General features: G+C 51.7%; 1 protein-coding gene across 1 annotated transcript in view; it reads left to right on the top strand.

Moving 5' to 3' along the window:
* Positions 1 to 13,083, top strand: part of LOC107112846 (forkhead activin signal transducer 3-like) — a 17,361-nt gene extending 4,278 nt beyond the window's left edge. The window contains exons 3-6 of the mRNA XM_015414045.1: positions 3,386 to 3,490; positions 8,256 to 8,437; positions 8,747 to 8,820; positions 13,079 to 13,083. Of these exons, the coding sequence (XP_015269531.1) occupies positions 3,386 to 3,490; positions 8,256 to 8,437; positions 8,747 to 8,820; positions 13,079 to 13,083 (366 nt within the window). The remainder of the gene's footprint in view (positions 1 to 3,385; positions 3,491 to 8,255; positions 8,438 to 8,746; positions 8,821 to 13,078) is intronic.
* The last annotated feature ends 4,386 nt before the right edge of the window (positions 13,084 to 17,469 follow it).

Below are 17,469 nucleotides of genomic sequence, written 5' to 3'. Positions count from 1 at the left end.
GGCCCCCCCCCCCCCCCCCCCGCGAAGGGGGCTCCTCTGAGCACAGAGATGCCGGCTGGCCGGGCGACTTCCCTGCCTAGAGGCGGCTGCTGCGGAGGCCTGACTCAGCCCACGCGCCCTGCTAGAGTCTCTCCCCATTCAAGGCAGGCGCTTCTTGCTCTTGAGCCGTTCTCGGGTCAGCCCACCTCCCGGGGTTGTTGTGAGGGCAAAACGCAGGAGCGGAGAATGATGGGAGCGGCTGGGGGCCAAAAGGCGAGGGGCAGATTAAACGAATAATAAATAAGGAGCCCCGCAAGGGGACCGACCCTGCCGTCTTTGGGGCGGCCTGCTTCTCTCCCCCCCCTCCCCCAGGGCTTACTAGCCCCGGGTGACACACACACCCCCTTGCAAATTCTTGACGAAATAAACTCACGGAGGAGGACTGAGACAGCCCCCGCAGTCACACTGGCATCGCCCTGCTCTTTCCCCGGGGTTGCCGACGCTAGATTGGTAAATGCCTGGAGATTTGGGGATGGGGAGAGAGAAGGCAAAGCCCTGGAGACGGGAGTCCACCCTCCGTGGCCGCCGTTTTTCTTTTCAAAGAGCCAGTTTGGTGTAGCGGTTGGGAGCCTGGGACTCTAATCTGGGAGAACTGGGTTTGATTCCCCACGCCTCCACTTGCAGCTGCTGGTGTGACCTTGGGTCTGTCACAAGTTCTCTCAGAGCTGTTCTCTCAGGAGCAGTTCTTGAAAAGAGCTCTCCCAGCCCCACCTTCCTCACGGGGTGCCTGTTGTGGGGAGGGGAAGGGAAAGGAGTTTGTAAGCCGCTCTGAGACTCCTCCAGGTTGTGAAGGGCCATGGGTTACAAATCCAATCTTCTCTTCTTCTCTTTGTCTTTTGGGGAACTGATTTCTATAGTATGGGGACTGTTTGTCATTGCAGGCATCTCCAGGCCCTATCAGGAGGTTGGCAACCCACCTCCTCCATTACAGCACACACACGCGTACGCGCACACGCACCCTTGAACTGTGAATGGCACCGCACTCTGCTCTGCAGGTTTGCTCATTTGCAGGCACCACTTCGCAGGAGTGGTGTGCAGAGTCTCTCCAGCACTTGCCAGGCTGGGCCTGTCTTTGCTTCAGGATCAGAGCGGGCCCACCTGCCCCACCAGCCTGTCTCCAAGAGTGGTCAGCCAGCCACTTCCAGGAAACCTGCCAGTAGGGTGTGAGGGCAAGAGTCATCCCCAGCAACTGGTATTGAGAGGTATACTGCCTCTGAAGAGGGAGGTTCCATTGAACCATCACGGCTAATGGGCAGCTTGGGCTGAAGTTGTGTCCCCGTTTCCTACACCTTGCAAACGGGTTGCCCTCGCACTCCTCCATGGGGCTGGTGCCGAACTGCCTGGTGGACTGGGCCCAGTGTGGTGTAGGGGGTCAGAGTGTCTCGCTAATATCTGGGAGACCCGATTTCGAATCCCTACTCTGCCACAGAAACGGCTGTGGCACCCTCAGCCTGACCTACCTCACAGGGTTGATGTGAGGATGGAATGGAGGAGAGGGGGACAATGTAAAGCCACCTTGGGGTCCCCACTCGGGAGAAAGACCATATATAAATGAAGCAAATAGAATTAATATGTTGTGGGGCTCTCCTTCGGCTCTGCTCCTGCCTTGTGCAGGGGGTTGGACTAGATGACCTTCAAGATCCCTTCTGACTCTAACACCCTATGATTATTAAGATCAGGAGAAAGGGGCATCAGCCTTTGTGTTTTCCACCTGGGACACCAAAATAGGGACCAACACTCCCATCCCTATTGCCCATTTGATTTCATTATTGTTGTTGTTGTCGAATCGCCCCGTCCTTACTATTGTAGGGCTCTGGGCAATGTAAAGGTAAAGGTTCCCTTGCTCGAAAGCCAGTCAAATCCGACTCTAGGGTTGCGGTGCTCATCTCCATTTCCAAGCCGAAGAGCCAGCGCTGTCCGAAGACGTTTCCGTGGTCATGTGGCCGCCATGACTAAACACCAAGGCACACGGAACGCTGTTCCCTTCCCACTGAAGTGGTCCCTATTTATCTACTTGCAATGTCTTGCTTTCGAACTGCTAGGTTGGCAGGAGCTGGAACCAGAGACGGGAGCTCACTCCGTCATGCGGCACACTCAGGTCTCGAACTGCTGAACTACCGACCTTCCACAGCCTGCAGTTCAGCGTCTTAACCCCTTGAGCCACCGCAGCTCCCTGGGCAATGTACATAGTATTAAAAACAATCAGGCATATTAATTACATTGAAAGAGATGGCGAGTAGTACCTTGATTATCCCCCTATTACAGACTGCCGGCCGTTTCACCGACGGTGGGGGGGGGAGGTCAAAACGAGGGTGGCAGCCGGGGGGGGGGCGTAAGAACCATCCCTGTGATCTCAACCAAAAGCTTTGCCTTGCAGGCCCCCCGGAACTGAGTAAGGTCCCGCAGGGCCCTCATGGGATTTGGCAGAGAGTTCTACTGGGTTGGGGGGGAGGACAGCCGGACGTCCTTAGGGCCGGGGATCACCGGTCTGTTGTCCAAGGAGTAGAGATGTGAAGGCCCGGAAAAATTCGGAAAAAAAACAGGGTTTTTTCGGGGGGGGTTTCTGAAGCCTTTTTGTTTTTTTCCGAAAAATTGAAAAAAGAAAGAAAAGAAAAGAAATTGATCATGGAACGTTTTATTTTAACATGATGAATAAAATATTTTAAGACAAGGTGTTCAAATATTTTCCAAATCATTTCTAAAATATATATATATATGGTATCAGATTGATCTAATTTCTGTACACTGAGGACAAGCAAGACCTAGGTTACAAACAGAACAAGATGCATTTCTTCCTTTAGGAGGTGTGATTGTCAGAAGAAAATAAAAAAGTTTCTGTTTTGTTTTTGCATGTAGGTGGGTATTCTGTTTGTAATAATTGTTTGGATACACTATATTTTTAATATGCTAGTTGTGATAATTTCATGCCAAGTAAAAATGTCCATAGTCATATTTTATGTTCTTAAAGTAACAGAATGACTTTCAATCTAGAAAAGACAAAAGAAATGCTAATGTAGCATTTTTTTCAATTTTTCCGAAAATTTCCGTTTTTTCCCGAAAAAAAAAGGAAAAAACCCAGGGTTTTTTCTGAGCTTCAAAATTTCTGGAAATTTTACATCTCTACCAAGGAGCACAGTCCCCTTCCAGGTACATAACGGAGGAGATGGTCCCGTAGATACTGGCAGGCTGCTTGTGGCGGTAGAACGAAGGTGATGGTGACGCTGAGCATGTGCAGAGCGCCGTTTCTCTCCCCCCTCCCCCAAGAAAACACAGCCAGTCTCCAAACCCTTCTGGATCAAGGCCGGCACTTCTAAAATGGTCATTCCCCCCCCTTCCTGTATTTCAGATCATCAAGGAGATCAGCTCCCTCTTCCCCTTCTTCAAGGAAGGCTACCAGGGCTGGAAGGACTCCATCCGGCACAACCTCTCCTCCAACGACTGCTTCCACAAGGTGAGGGGCTGGGAGACTGGGGGGAGGGGAGGGGAGGCTGGCTGGGGACCCTGGCCCTAGAGGCATTCTTCTCCTTTCCCCTTGGCACGGGCGGGGGGCAAAGGAGCCAGTTTCCAAGCACTTGGGTGCAAGCCGCTGAATCCTGCTGGAGCTGAGAGGCTGGATCAGCCTGTAGAGTTCATTAGCCTCTTGTGCCTCGAACACATGAAACTGCCTTACACTGATTCAAACCGTTGGTCCATCAAGGCCAGGATAGTCTACTCAGACTGGTAGCAGCTCACATCACCTCCTGCCTAGTCCTTTTTAACTGGAGTTGCCGGAAACTGAACCTGGGACCTTCTGCATGCCAAGCAGCTGCTCTGCCACTGAGCCACAGCCCCTCTTTACAGCTCTCCAGGGCCTCAGGTGGAGGTCTTTCCCATCACCTCCTGCCTGGTCCTTTTAAACTGGAGATGCCAGGGATTGAACCTGGGACCTTCTGTGTGCCAAGCAGAGGCTCTGGCACTGAGCCACGGCCCCTCTTTAATGCTCTCCAGGGCCTCTGGCGGAGGTCTTTCCCATCACCTCCTGCCTGGTCCTTTTTAACTGGAGATGCCTCTGGGGACTGAACCTGGGACCTTCTGCGTGCCAAGCAGAGGCTCTTCCACTGAGCCATGGCCCCTCTTTACAGCTCTGCAGGTTCTCAGGTGGAGGTCTTTCCCATCACCTCCAGCCTGGTCCTTTTAACTGAAGATGCTGCCGGGGATTGAACCTGGGACCTTCTGCATGCCAAGCAGAGGCTCTACCACTGAGCCACAGCCCCTATTTACAGCTTTCCACAGGGTCTGAGCTGGAGGTCTTTCACGTTACCACTTGACTGAGCCCCTTTTGACTGGAACTGCCGGGGATTGAACCTGGGACCTTCTGCATGCCAGGCACATGCCCTGCCACTGAGCTGTGGTTCCAGCCAAACATTACTGCCCAAACACCAATGTTAACCCTGGACCAATGTTCCCTCTAAGCTGTGGGGTCTTGTGAGCAAAAATTCTCCTTTGTGAGCTACTACTGGCATTAAAGTTGTGAGCGAGCTATTTGGCTGTTGCATAGATTAGTTTGCTCTGGAGCCCTCCTTCCTGAGTTAAGACAGAAATGTATGAGCTGGAAGCTAAAAGACTGTGAGCTAACTCACACTAACTCAGCTTAGAGGAAACACTGCCCTGGAATTAAAAGTCTGATGAGTATCAGTCGGCTGTCCGGAGCAATTTCTTGGCTTGCTGTGTGAAACCGGAGGCTGCTGGGCGAGATGGGCCCCTGGCCTGATCCAGCGGGGATCTTCAGACGTTCTTAGGGCTTGGTCTACACCATCTGCCTCTTCCTTTTGGTGCCAGTTTGGTGTAGTGGTTAAGTGTGTGGACTCTAATCTGCGAGAACCAGTGAGCAAGCAATTTGGCTACTGCATAAATTAGTTTGCTCTGGAGCCATCCTTCCTGAGCTAAGACAAAAATATGTGAGCCAGAGGCTAAAAAACTGTGAGCTAGCTCACACTAACTCAGTTTAGAGGGAACACTGGTCACAAGCTCTGGCACAGCTGTCCTTGAAAAAGAGCAGTTTGTGCCAGAGTTCTCTCAGCCCCACCCACCTCACGGGGTATCTGTTGTGGGGAGGGGAAGGGAAAGGAGTTTGTAAGCTGCGTTGAGACTCCAAGTGAAGGGCGGGGTATAAATCCAACAATCTCTCTCTCTTCTTCTTCTTCCTGGTCAAACTGTAATGGACTCGATGAGGCAGGTGGCTTCATGCAGTCACACTGCTGTGAGATGGAGGCCCCCATGGGTGCAGCAAGGCCAAGAGGAAGGGGTGGGCAGCTCCAGGTTACCCATGGAAGGAGTGGGCATCCTTTCCCAGTTTTGCATTTTTGTCAGTGTGTTGCTTTGATGTAACTTCCCCTGCAAAAAACAAACGAACAACTCACCTCTTTTCAAGTAGTGTAGGTTTGAATTAAACCCCTGTAAGAAAAGAGCAAGAGTCCAGTAGCACCTTAAAGATTAACAAAATATGTGGCAGGATATGATCTTTCGTGAGTCACTTCTTCGGATACAGCTATAATGGGAGTCCATCTGTCCTGTTTATTGAAAAGTGGAGTGATTTCAGATGTGGAATGACATTACCAGGCAAATGACAATAGCAGGTGAATAACAATAGCAGGTGTGATTAGATTTAGGTGAGATATGCAGAGGGGTAATAGGTGTGATGAGATCAGCATTGGTAATGAGACAGGAAACCTAGGCCTCCTTGCTGGATCAGGGAAATGATGTGGACATAGTTTATTTTGATTTCAGTAAGGCTTTTTGATAAGGTTCCACATAATATTTTTGTTGGCAAATTGGTAAAATGTGCTTTGGATCCGATGACTGTTAGGTGGATCTGTAACTGGTTGACAGATCGCACCCAAAGAGCGCTTGTGCATAGTTCTTCATCTTCTTGGAGAGGAGTGACGAGTGGAGTGTCTCAAGGATCTGTCCTGGGACCTGTTTTGTTCAACATCTTTATCAATTATTTCAATGAAGGAGTAGAGGGAATGCTTATAAAATTTGCAGATGATACTTGGGCGAGGTAGCAAATACAGTAGAAGGCAGAGTCAGGATACAGGATGATTTTGACAGGCTGGGAAACTGGGCTAAAGGAAATTTAATGAATTTCAGTGGGGATAAATGGGTTGAAATTAAATCAGAAGAGTTTTTGGCTAAACATTGGGAAGAAACTCCTGACCGAGCGGTTCCTTAGTGGAACAGGCTTTCTCGGGAGGTGGTGAGCTCTCCTGCTTTGGAAGTTTCAGGCAGAGTCTAGGTGGCCATCTGACAGCAATGCGTATTCTGTGAACTTAGGCAGATCATGAGGGGGGGGGGGAGGAAGGGTTGGACCAGTGCTTAGTTCTCGTGGCCCTTTCTTACAGGGAAATGCTGATCGCCACTTTGGGTCAGGAAGCAATTTTTCTCCAGGCCAATTTGTCCAGGGATCCTGGAGGGTTTCCCCCCCGTTTTGGCCCTCTTCTTGGCATGGAGCAGGGGTCCCTGGGTGTGTGTGGAGGGGGAGGTATTTGTGAATTTCCTGCATTGTGCAGGGGGGTTGGGCTAGATGACCCTGGAGGTCCCTTCCACCTCCGTGATTCTATTATTCAATCCAGGTGGATGCATTGTCTTGAGCTTCATTATCAATTGCAATTCGTCTCTCTTTCTAATCTCCACGTAGAAAATACCGGCTGTTAGACCAGGCAGCCATGATAGTTAAACAGAACCTCCATATTTAAAGAGAGTCTATCCCTGAATATAAGAACATAAGAGCAGCCAATGCTGGATCAGGCCAATGGCCCATCCAGTCCAACACTCTGTGTCACACAGTGGCCAGAAATACCAGGGGCCATCAGGAGGTCCAGCAGTGGGGCCAGGACACTAGAAGCCCTCCCACTGTTGCCCCCCCCCCAAGCACCAAGAAGACAGAGCATCACTTGCCCCAGACTGAGAGTTCCTATCTCTACCTTGGGGCTCATAGCCACTGATGGACCTCTGCTCCATAAGCTTATTTAATTCCCTCTTGAAGCTGTCCATGCTTGTAGCTGCCACCACCTCCTGTGGCAGTGAATTCCAGGTGTCAATCACTCTTTGGGTGAAGAAGTATCAGATCATTGAGCGGGTTTTTGCTTTTACACCCTGCATGCACGCTTCCTTGAACAGTCCAGTGGGCACTATTGCAAACAGACTGCCAGATCTGGGAGGGGGTTTGATAGTGTGGTAGTGGTTAAGAGTGGCGGACTCTATTCCGGAGAGCCGGATTCGATTCTCTACTCCTTCGTGTGAAGCCCGCTGGGTAACCTTGGGCCAGCCTCCGAACTCTCTCGGCCCCACCTGCCTCACAAGGGGCCTGCTCTGGGGAGGGGAAGGGAAGGTTTGGGACTCTCTAAGGCAGACAAAAGCGGGAAATAAAAACCTGCTCTTCTCCTCTTCCTTCGCTCCAATCCAGCAGAGCGCTTTGACGCTGCTTTGCGATTTCTCTTTGGAATGCGTTCCCCAGCTGGTGTGGAAAAAAATATGGCTCTTGTCCCCCACTTCGAAGTATGCTTCCCACCAATGCTCCCTCTAAGCTGTGGAGTCTTGTGAGCAAAAATTCTACGTTGGTGAGCTACTGCCATTAAAGCAGTGAGCAAGCCATTTGGTTCCTGCATCAATTAGTCTGCTCTGGAGCCCTCCTTCCTGAGCTAGGACAAAAATGCGTGAGCTGGTGGCTAAAAAACTGTGAGCTAACTCACGCTAACTCGGCTTAGAGGGAACACTGCGTCCCCCACGGAAGAGTTCAGGACCTTGTAGCGTGGATAGTATGAAGGGAAACACCTGCCTTTAGCATCCTCGCTCAGCAACCGTACACATGGGTCTGCTTTTATAAGGATGTGGCCAATGTTCCCTCTAAGCTGTGGAGTCTTGGGAGCAAAAATTCTATTTTGTGAGCTACTGACATTACAGTTGTGAGCGAGTGATTTGGCTACTTGCATACATTAGTTTGCTCCGGAGCCCTCCTTCCTGAGCTGAGACAAAAATGTGTGAGACGGAGGCTAAAAAACTTTGAGCTAGCTCACACTAACTCAGCTTAGAGGGAACACTGGATGTGGCACACAGAAGGGCTCAAGGGATTTCCAGCCTTGTGGTGGGAAAGCCCCCCCACTATGAAAAAGGGGGACGTGTGACCCCGATGAGCCCCCTCCCCTGCCTGCCCCCCTCACTCTCTCCCTCTCCCGCAGGTGCTGAAGGATCCGGCCAAGCCCAAGGCCAAGGGGAACTTCTGGACGGTCGACGTGAGCCGCATCCCGCCCGAGGCCCTCAAGCTGCAGAACACACCCATCTCGCGCAGGGAGGAGGCGGCCTTTGTCCATGACCTGACCCCCTACGTGCTCCACGGCCGCTCCTACACCGCCTCTTGCAGGCCTGACTGTTGGGCACCGCCCGTGGCTCAACCCCTTCCTGCCGGAGGTGGGGCAGAGACCCCCAGGCCTCCCCAGAGCCGGTGTTTTACCATCGAGGCCATCCTGCGGGACCTGCACAGGGCGGACTCGAACCCAGAACTAGGAAGCGGTGCTGCTAAATCCTTACCCTCTCCTCACCCTCCAGGCCCGAGCAGCCAGGGCCACTCCCCTGGGACTGGCTCCTGTTCTTCGTTGAGGGGGGGGAGCTCTTCTGCCACCCCCTCTCCAACCAGCTCTCCCCATCTTCTCTGTGCCTGCGTCCCTCCTAGTTCAGTGGTGTGCCCGTTTCCCATCATGCCTTGGGGCCAGGTGCCCGCCTCCTACGCGAACAGCATGGCCTCCGGTGTGGTGACCCCCTTTCCTCTCCCGCCACTCTTTGCTTTCCCACTGACACCTGCCCTGCCTGTCTGCCCCACAGCGTACATGGATTCTGCCTATTGGGACATGGTGGCAGTGCCCTGCTCTATGCCGCTTGTGGGGCACCCCTTGGGCCAGCAATCCGCACATGCTCCCAGCTTCACTGCCCCCCCGCCTTGGTGTCCCCTAACGGGTTCCACCGCAGTGTTGGACACTGATTTGTTGCAAGCGGGCGCTAATGCCACAGGGTGTCAGCCTGAAGTCCACTTGGCAACTATGCCGCCCCACCTCCACACCCTCCAGCATCCGCCGAACAAAAGCCCCTCGGCTCACACCACGTTTCATTGAAGAAGAGTGGTTTCTCACAGCCCCGGAGAGGGCAAATGCTCCGGTCGCTGGCCGACCCCACTCAAGACGCTGTGGAAGCCCCCACTTCCCTCTGCACTTGACAGTGAGCTTGGACTTCGAGGCAGCCCAGGACGAATTGAGTTCTTTGACTCTCCCGAGATGCTGCCCACATCCCTGTGGAATGTTGCTACTCTGCAAATTAAGCCTGCGGGCAGGACCTTCTCCGGGAGTGACATTTATATTCGGCGTCTTGCCTTTGGAGATGCATAAATACTTTTTTTTTTAAAATCAGCAACAAGGGCAGTGGGTGTAGTGATTCGATGTTTGGGGTGTGTGTGTGTCTTTAAATGTTTGTCTGCAGTAATGAAAGAAGAGTGATAGGGGGAGATGAGTGTGATTTGATTGGCTGAGGACAGAGTGTGGGAGGAGATGTTCTGAGTGGAGTCTGTGTGACTAAAAGTTTTGTGAGCGAGTCTATATGGAAAAGAAACAAGTTGTGTCTAAACTGCGTGGTTAGACAAATGTTTTATCCTGTGTGCCCAAGACAAAGAGCTTAGCCTGTGTGGCTATGAAAGAGAAAGAGATTAGCCTGTCAGCGCAAAGTCGGAGAGACTGTTTGTGACACCAAGCTTTGCCGGTTATATCCACAAGTTCTTTTTTCAGTAACATTTCAAAATAACCAGAAACCTATTTTGTTCTTTGTTAAATAAATCCGTTTTTGCTTAAAACCATCCCAGAAATCAGTACAGTCCTTCCTCAGGGCCGCATTGTCCTCCGAAGTGCCCAGACCCTGGGTCACACTACCAAAGGAGAGAGAGAAGTGGAATTTTAATTCCTGGTGGCGGCAGAAAACTACCAAGTTTATGTACTCAATGCATGTTTAAAGGTAAAACCGTTTCCCCAAACAGCAAGCACCGCACAGGTGGAACACTTTCCCTATGAGGAAAGGTTAAGGCGCTTGGGGCTCTTTAGCTTGGAGAAATGACGACTGAGGGGTGACATGATTGAGGTTTATAAGATTATGCATGGGAAAGAGCAGGTGGAGAAAGAGGTACTTTTCTCCCTTTCTCACAATACAAGAACTCCTTGTGGGCACTCCATGAAACTGCTGAGCGGTCGGGTGAGAACGGATAAAAGGAAGTCCTTCTTCACCCAAAGAGTGATTCACACTTGGAATTCACTGCCACAGGAAGTGGTGGCGGCTACAAGCATGGACGGCTTCAAAAGGGAATTAGATAAGCATATGGAGCAGAGGTCCATCAGTGGCTATTAGCCACAAGGTATAGCTAGGGGCTCTGGGGCAAGTGATGCTCTGTCTTCTTGGTGCTTGGGGGGGGGGTCAACAGTGGGAGGGCTTCTAATGTCCTGGCCCCACTGGTGGACCTCCTGATGGCACCTGGTATTTCTGGCCACTGTGTGATACAGAGTGTTGGACTGGATGGGCCTTTGGCCTGATCCAACATTGGCGTCTCTTATGTTCTTATGGTTTCTTTCACACGGGCATGTGTTTGTCTGTGTGTGTTGGGGGGGGGGTTGACATTAGATGCCAAACATCTTTTGCTCAAGCTTTGCTCCCTTGGGAGAACAGCTACTGGGTGCCAGAGGAGTTGGAACCCGAATAAAAAACTCCCACGACTGCTGGGGGGGGGCCAGACCTCCCACCCATTAGCTGTGGCCCTGCCAGACTTGGGCATCAGAACTTAAGAGACGCCAATGCTGGGTCAGGCCAATGGCCCATCCAAGAACATAAGGGACACCAATGTTGGATGAGGCCAAAGGCCCATCCAGTCCAACACCCTGTGTCACACGGGGGCCAAAAATACCAGGGGCCATCAGGGTCCAGCAGTGGAAGCCCTCCCACTGTTGACCCCCCCCAAGCACCAAGAAGACAGAGCATCACCTGCCCCAGAGTCCCTATCTATACCTTGTGGCTAAGAGCCACTGATGGACCTCTGCTCCATAGGCTTATCTAATTCCCTTTTGAAGCTGTCCATTCTTGTAGCTGCCACCACCACCTCCTGTGGCAGTGAATTCCATGTGTTAGTTACTCTTTGGGTGAAGAAGTAATCCCAACGGTGGCCAAACCCAGGGTCCATCCAGAGGTCCACTACCGGGGCCAGAAGGCCCTCAGGAGGGTCTGATGCTATTGAGGCCACCCTCCAAAGCAGCCATTTCCTCCAGAGGAAATTACCTCTGTCTTCCGGAAAGCAGTTGGAATTCTGGGAGATCTCCAGGCCTCACTGGGGTTGGCAACCATTCTTGTGGGCCGACATGACTTAACTGGATTAAACCAATCCATGGAGGAACGGGACCTCCCGTTTTAAAGGCAGCATACCTGTGAATTCCACAACAGAAGGATAAGGACTGCAAGGGTATTTAGCATCAATGGGTTTAAAATCAATGGTCTAATGCAGGTGTGTCCAACAGGTAGATCGCGATCTACTGGGGTCAGAGGGGTCAGAGGTAGATCACCAGCCCCACTTGGTCTCACTAATGGTCTCACTAATGAGCAAGAGCGAGGTTTTAAAGATTGTGCAAGATCAGCCTGGATCAATACTTGACCTATATTTAACACAAATCACTCTGAATAAAAGTTAAAGAAAGTTATTGAGACCGTTAAAGTTATAAAAATAAAAAGTGTTTGCAGTTCTTTCTGGATCTTCATCTCTGTTTTGTTTTTGCTCACAAGTAAATGACAGAAGGTGCATTATAAATGGGGGGCGGGGCGGTGGAAGCCAACTTTAGTGGGTTAAAATCTAATTTGAAACTAATTTGAAACTTTATTTTCATGGTGGTAGATCACCGGCACTTTTGTCCGGAAAAAATAGATCACCACATGCCCCTGATCTAATGGTTCATAGAATCCTAGAGTTGGAAGGGTCCCATAGAGACCAGACCATCTAGTCCCACCCCCTTCCCAATGCAGGACCGGCCGAGAGCATCCCTGACTTTAAGATTTTAGCCTCTTTTGAGTCCCCTATCCACAGGCTAAACCCAAAGTGTGCAGGAGAGATTTGTTAAAGAAGCAAATCTGTGCCCAGTATCTTCAGCCTGCATCACCCTTCATGGAACCACGCAGAGTTTATCTTCCGGAAAGCAGTTGGAATTCTGGGAGATCTCCAGGCCTCAAATGGGGTTGGCAACCATTCTTGTGGGCCGACATGACTTAACTGGATTAAACCAATCCATGGAGGAACGGGACCTCCCGTTTTAAAGGCAGCATACCTGTGAATTCCACAACAGAAGGATAAGGACTGCAAGGGTATTTAGCATCAATGGGTTTAAAATCAATGGTCTAATGCAGGTGTGTCCAACAGGTAGATCGCGATCTACTGGGGTCAGAGGGGTCAGAGGTAGATCACCAGCCCCACTTGGTCTCACTAATGGTCTCACTAATGAGCAAGAGCGAGGTTTTAAAGATTGTGCAAGATCAGCCTGGATCAATACTTGACCTATATTTAACACAAATCACTCTGAATAAAAGTTAAAGAAAGTTATTGAGACCGTTAAAGTTATAAAAATAAAAAGTGTTTGCAGTTCTTTCTGGATCTTCATCTCTGTTTTGTTTTTGCTCACAAGTAAATGACAGAAGGTGCATTATAAATGGGGGGCGGGGCGGTGGAAGCCAACTTTAGTGGGTTAAAATCTAATTTGAAACTAATTTGAAACTTTATTTTCATGGTGGTAGATCACCGGCACTTTTGGCCGGAAAAAATAGATCACCACCTGTTCGAAGTTGGACATGCCTGATCTAATGGTTCATAGAACCACACAGAGTTGGAAGGGACCCATAGAGGCCATCTAGTCCAACCTCCTGCCCAATGCAGGACCAGCCTAGAGCATCCCTGACTTTAAGATTTTAGCCGCTTTAGATTCCCGCTTGTGCTTATCCACAGGTTAAGATGGTCAAGGTTGGCAAGAGCCAAGCGGCTAGACCCAAACTGTGCAGGAGAGATTTGTTAAAGAAGCAAAACTGTGCCCAGTATCCTCAGCCTGCATCACCCTTCATAGAACCACAGAGTTGGAAGGGTCCCGTAGAGACCATCTAGTCCAACCCCCTGCCCAGTGCAGGACCGGCCTAGAGCATCCCTGACAAATATTCCTCCAGCCTCTTCTTGAAAGCGGCCAGTGAAGGGGAGCGAAACCACCTCCCTAGGCAGCAGCTGATTCAACCTCTGAACCACTCTGACCTTGAAAAAGTTTTTCGTGATATCCTAATAATCTGGTTAATAATTGCCAACAGATATTTGGTTCACTAGCTGCTTTCACCCCCTCCCGCCTGCTGTTATAGCAAAGTAAATTGGGGGGTTAGAATTGTATTACAGCACCACGTGGGCAATGCTCCCTCTAAGCTGTGGAGTCTTGTGAGCAAAAATTCTACTTTGTGAGCTCCTGGCATTTAAGTTGTGAGCAAGAGATTTGGCTGCTACATAGATTAGTTTGCTCTGGAGCTGTCCTTCCTGAGCCGACACAAAAATTTGTAAGCCAGAGGCTAAAAAAACTGAGCTAGCTCACACTAACTCCTCTTAGAGGGAACACTGCACGTGGTTATCGGGTATTTCTAGAATTGTATTTTTAGACTATTTAATGATTTTGTGTGTGTTTTTATAGGGACCTGTTGCACACCGCCCTGAGCCCGCTTGCAGGGAGGGCGGTATAAAAGCCGAATAGAAATAACTAATTAAGAAAGCATGAATGCCTCTTGCCAGGGCAAAGAAGCTGTGTCTTTTAACGTTCCTCTGTGGTCTCTCCGGAGGCCGGCTGGGCATTTTGGGTGGGACAGCGGGGCTGTTTTTCTTTGGACGATCCTGCAGTGGTGAAAGAGGGATGGCGCTGGAGCTTGCTTGAGAGCACCAGGTTCCGGTTGCCACCCTCCAGGAATTACAACTCATCCCTAGATGACAGAGATCAGTTCCCCTGGAGAGAACGGCTGCTTTGGAGGGTGGGCTGCATGACATTCTACCCTACTGAGGTTCCACCCCTCAAATCCCCAGGCCGCCTTGATACTGTCTGCCCCATCTCTGTCAGGGGTACTCAGAGGGCAACGGAAGGGGCACATTTCATTACAAAGAGCTGCTCTCGGTAGGATAACTAGATCCGGGTCCAAAGTCAAGAATTTTCAGGGTTATGAGCAATGTTCCCTCTGAGCGGTGGAGCCTTGTGAGCAACAATCCTACCTTGTGAGCTCCTGGCATTAAAGTTGTGAGCGAGCCATTTGGCTGCTGCATGCATTAGTTTGCTCTGGAGGCTAGAACACTGAGCCAGCTCACACTACCTCGGCTTAGAGGGAACCCTGGTTATGAGCTTTGGAGAGTCCAGGCGCCCTTCGTCGAGATACAAGTCGGAATGGAGATCCCTGACAAGGATCGAAGGACTCGGGGAACCTCTGCTCCTATTTGTATCTGATGGAGGGAGTTTTGGCTCTGGAAAGCGGACGTCCTGAAACCCTTGTTGGTCTCAAAGGGGCTCTTGGACTCAAATCTACTTCTTATACTGCGACCTAGAAAAGAGCCAGAGTCCAGGAGCTGCGGTGGCTCAAGTGGCTAGTGGCAGGGGAGGAGCTTTCGTGAGGCACTGCTCGCTTCTTCAGATACAGCCAGAACGGGAGTCCATCTGTCCTATATTTTTGCCTGCTGCCCGAGGTGGGCTGCACACCACCAGGACACACGGAAGCTTATCCCCAGAATGAAACTTTGTGGGTCTTAAAAGGTGCCGCTGGACTCCAACTTTGCTCGGTTGGTTATGTTGCCGAAGGCTTTCGCGGCCAGAGTTCATTAGCTGTTGTAGATTTTCCGGACTGTGTGGCCGTGGTCTTGGCATTGTAGGACCTGACGTTTCGCCAGCAGCTGTGACTGGCATTCTCAGAGGTATAACACAGAAAGAGGGAGTACTCTCTGTCTCAAAATGAGAAGAATAATGGTAGGCAGGAAATTTATATCTACTCAGGAAGGTGGGATAGGGCTGAGTCGTTATTTTGTAGGATTCCCCCAGGCTGTGAACATGCTAATGGAGGAGCTTTTTTGTTCAGTTGCTTAAGACCAACATGGCCGCCCACCGGAACCACACAACCAAGGGGTTAGGCTTGAAGAAACTTGGAAGGCTTGCTTCAACGGCAGACTGACCCATATCCTCCATCGGGAAGGAGAAAGGGTTGGCTCCGGGCTCTTTGCCAGGGGGCCGCTGGCAGGATTCATTCCTCTCCGGAAGCCACGCACCCTGCCTTTGGAGGGGTGGCAGAGCCCTGCAAGCATTTGAGCTGTCTGAATCTAAAAGGCAGGCGTCAAGAGTGCAGCGGCGTGTGCCCTGCGTACCCACTGCATATCAACTTGATTACATAGTTTATGTAACTCTGCCAGACAATAAATAAACACGCGCGTGTACACCAGGAGGACTCCCCATTTATTGCCCAGGTAAGTATCCAGTGGATCGGGTCCACTCAGGAGGGATCAGGAGAGATGGAGGCGGGGCGCTGACTGCACAGGAGAGATGGGGGGGGGGGGGGGGGAGAGTCCAGCAGTGCAGCTTCCCTTTCCATCTCTCTGCTGGTCCGAAGCAGAGATGGAATGCAAAAGGGCTGTGCAACGCGCCCCCCACCCCCGGGTTTGCGGGCTCCTGCAAGGCACCTGCGTGCTGAGACCCCTGAACAGTGTGGGCAAAGACCAGGCAGCAGGAAGTGCTCCTTGCAGAGAGGGCAAACTCTAGCCCAAAGAGGGAGGCCTGCCCTAAAGTCGGTGCAGAAAGACAGGGAACGGCACCTTTTTCCAGGGTGGGGTGGGGGGTAAGGGGGGAAGCCTCCATGGGAAAGTGAATTCTGGCTCCAGGAAGCGAGGGGGGGGGAATGGGCACGGGGGGGGGTCCAGACTTCTCCACAGCCTTCGTTTTCCAGTAATACTTTAGGCCAGTGCTGGAAGGGAGGGAGGTGATCCCCCCCCACCCATTGTCCCTGGCGCCACAAAATTCAGGAAGGAGAGAAGAGGAGGAGGAGATTGGATTTATCCCCTGCCCTTCACTACCCAAGGGAGTCTCAGAGTGGCTTACAAACTCTTTCACCTTCCCCTCCCCACAACAGACACCCTGTGAGGAAGGCGGGGCTGAGAGAACTCTGGCAGAAACGGCTCTTTTTCAAAGGACAGCTCTTATCAGAACTACAGCTGGCCCAAGGTCATCCAGCTAGGTGCAAGTGGAGGAGTGGGGAATCAAACCCAGTTCTCCCAGATTAGAGTCCGCGCACTTTAACCACGACACCAAACTGACTCTTCTTCCATTGGTGGAAGAGGAGGAGGAGGAGGAGGAGATTGGATTTATACCCCACCCTTCACTCAGAGCCTTGGAGCGGCTGACAAACTCCTTTCCCTTCCCCTCCCCACAACAGACACCCTGTGAGGTAGGCAGGGCTGTGAGAGGTCTCCCGAGAACAGCTCTTGTCAGAACTATGGCTTGCCCAAGGTCATCCAGCAGGTGCAAGTGGAGGAGTGGGGGAATCAAACCCGGTTCTCCCAGATTAGAGTCCGCGCACTTAACCGCCACACCAAACTGGCTCTTGTACCCCCATGCAATCGGCTTGCAAAAGAGCAGGGGGGGGGAACAAGCCCGAATCCTTCCTGAATCACCCTGGGGGGGTCTGAGCACTGGAGGAAGCTTCCAGAAGCCAAGGGGACCCCAGGAGGATGGACTGGAATCCCTCGCTCCAACCGGCTGGGGTAGAAACCCACCACTGGGGCAGACCTGAGCCCTCCTGACGGCAAGTCCGCTTAAAGGGGATGATGCCCAGGGGCACCTACTCTGAGTAGGCCTTGCAAAGAGGGGGACAGGGAAGGAGGGAGGGGCCTGGGGAGACAGAGGGGAGGGAGCACGCGTGCATTCAGACATGCAGGCGGGGCTCTCCGCCAAGAAAGGCCTCGGGTGCCAACGTGGGCCCTGTCCCCGGGGGGGGGGGTGTAGCCAAACAAAACAGCAACTCCCCAGCATTGGACAGAAGGGAATGGGGGGACCCCATTGGAGGGGAGGGGCGAGACAGCAAGGAGGCAGGTCCAATAGCAGCAACAACCTTGCCGAAAACAGGCCTTGGTGCTCTTGGTACGAGGAATGGCCCGGAAGGGGAAGCCATAGTCTTGGGGGGTAAAGAGAGGCCCTGACTCTCAAGACTCTGTGGCCCCCAGGGGTGGGGGACGGCACTCAGGCTGGACTGAGTGTGTGTGGGGGGGAGGTCTTTTCTGCACCCAGGACCGGCCGGTCTCCGAAAGGTCTCTGGCTGCACTCCAGGCCACCGGGCACGGCTGTGGCAGGC

Source organism: Gekko japonicus, unplaced genomic scaffold (genome assembly GCF_001447785.1).
Source record: "Gekko japonicus isolate JY-2015 unplaced genomic scaffold, Gekko_japonicus_V1.1 scaffold3028, whole genome shotgun sequence".
In the NCBI taxonomy this organism is placed as follows: Eukaryota; Metazoa; Chordata; class Lepidosauria; order Squamata; family Gekkonidae; genus Gekko; species Gekko japonicus.
The sequence above is the reverse complement of the archived record's forward strand: the minus strand, read 5'-3'. Positions and strand labels throughout refer to the sequence as shown.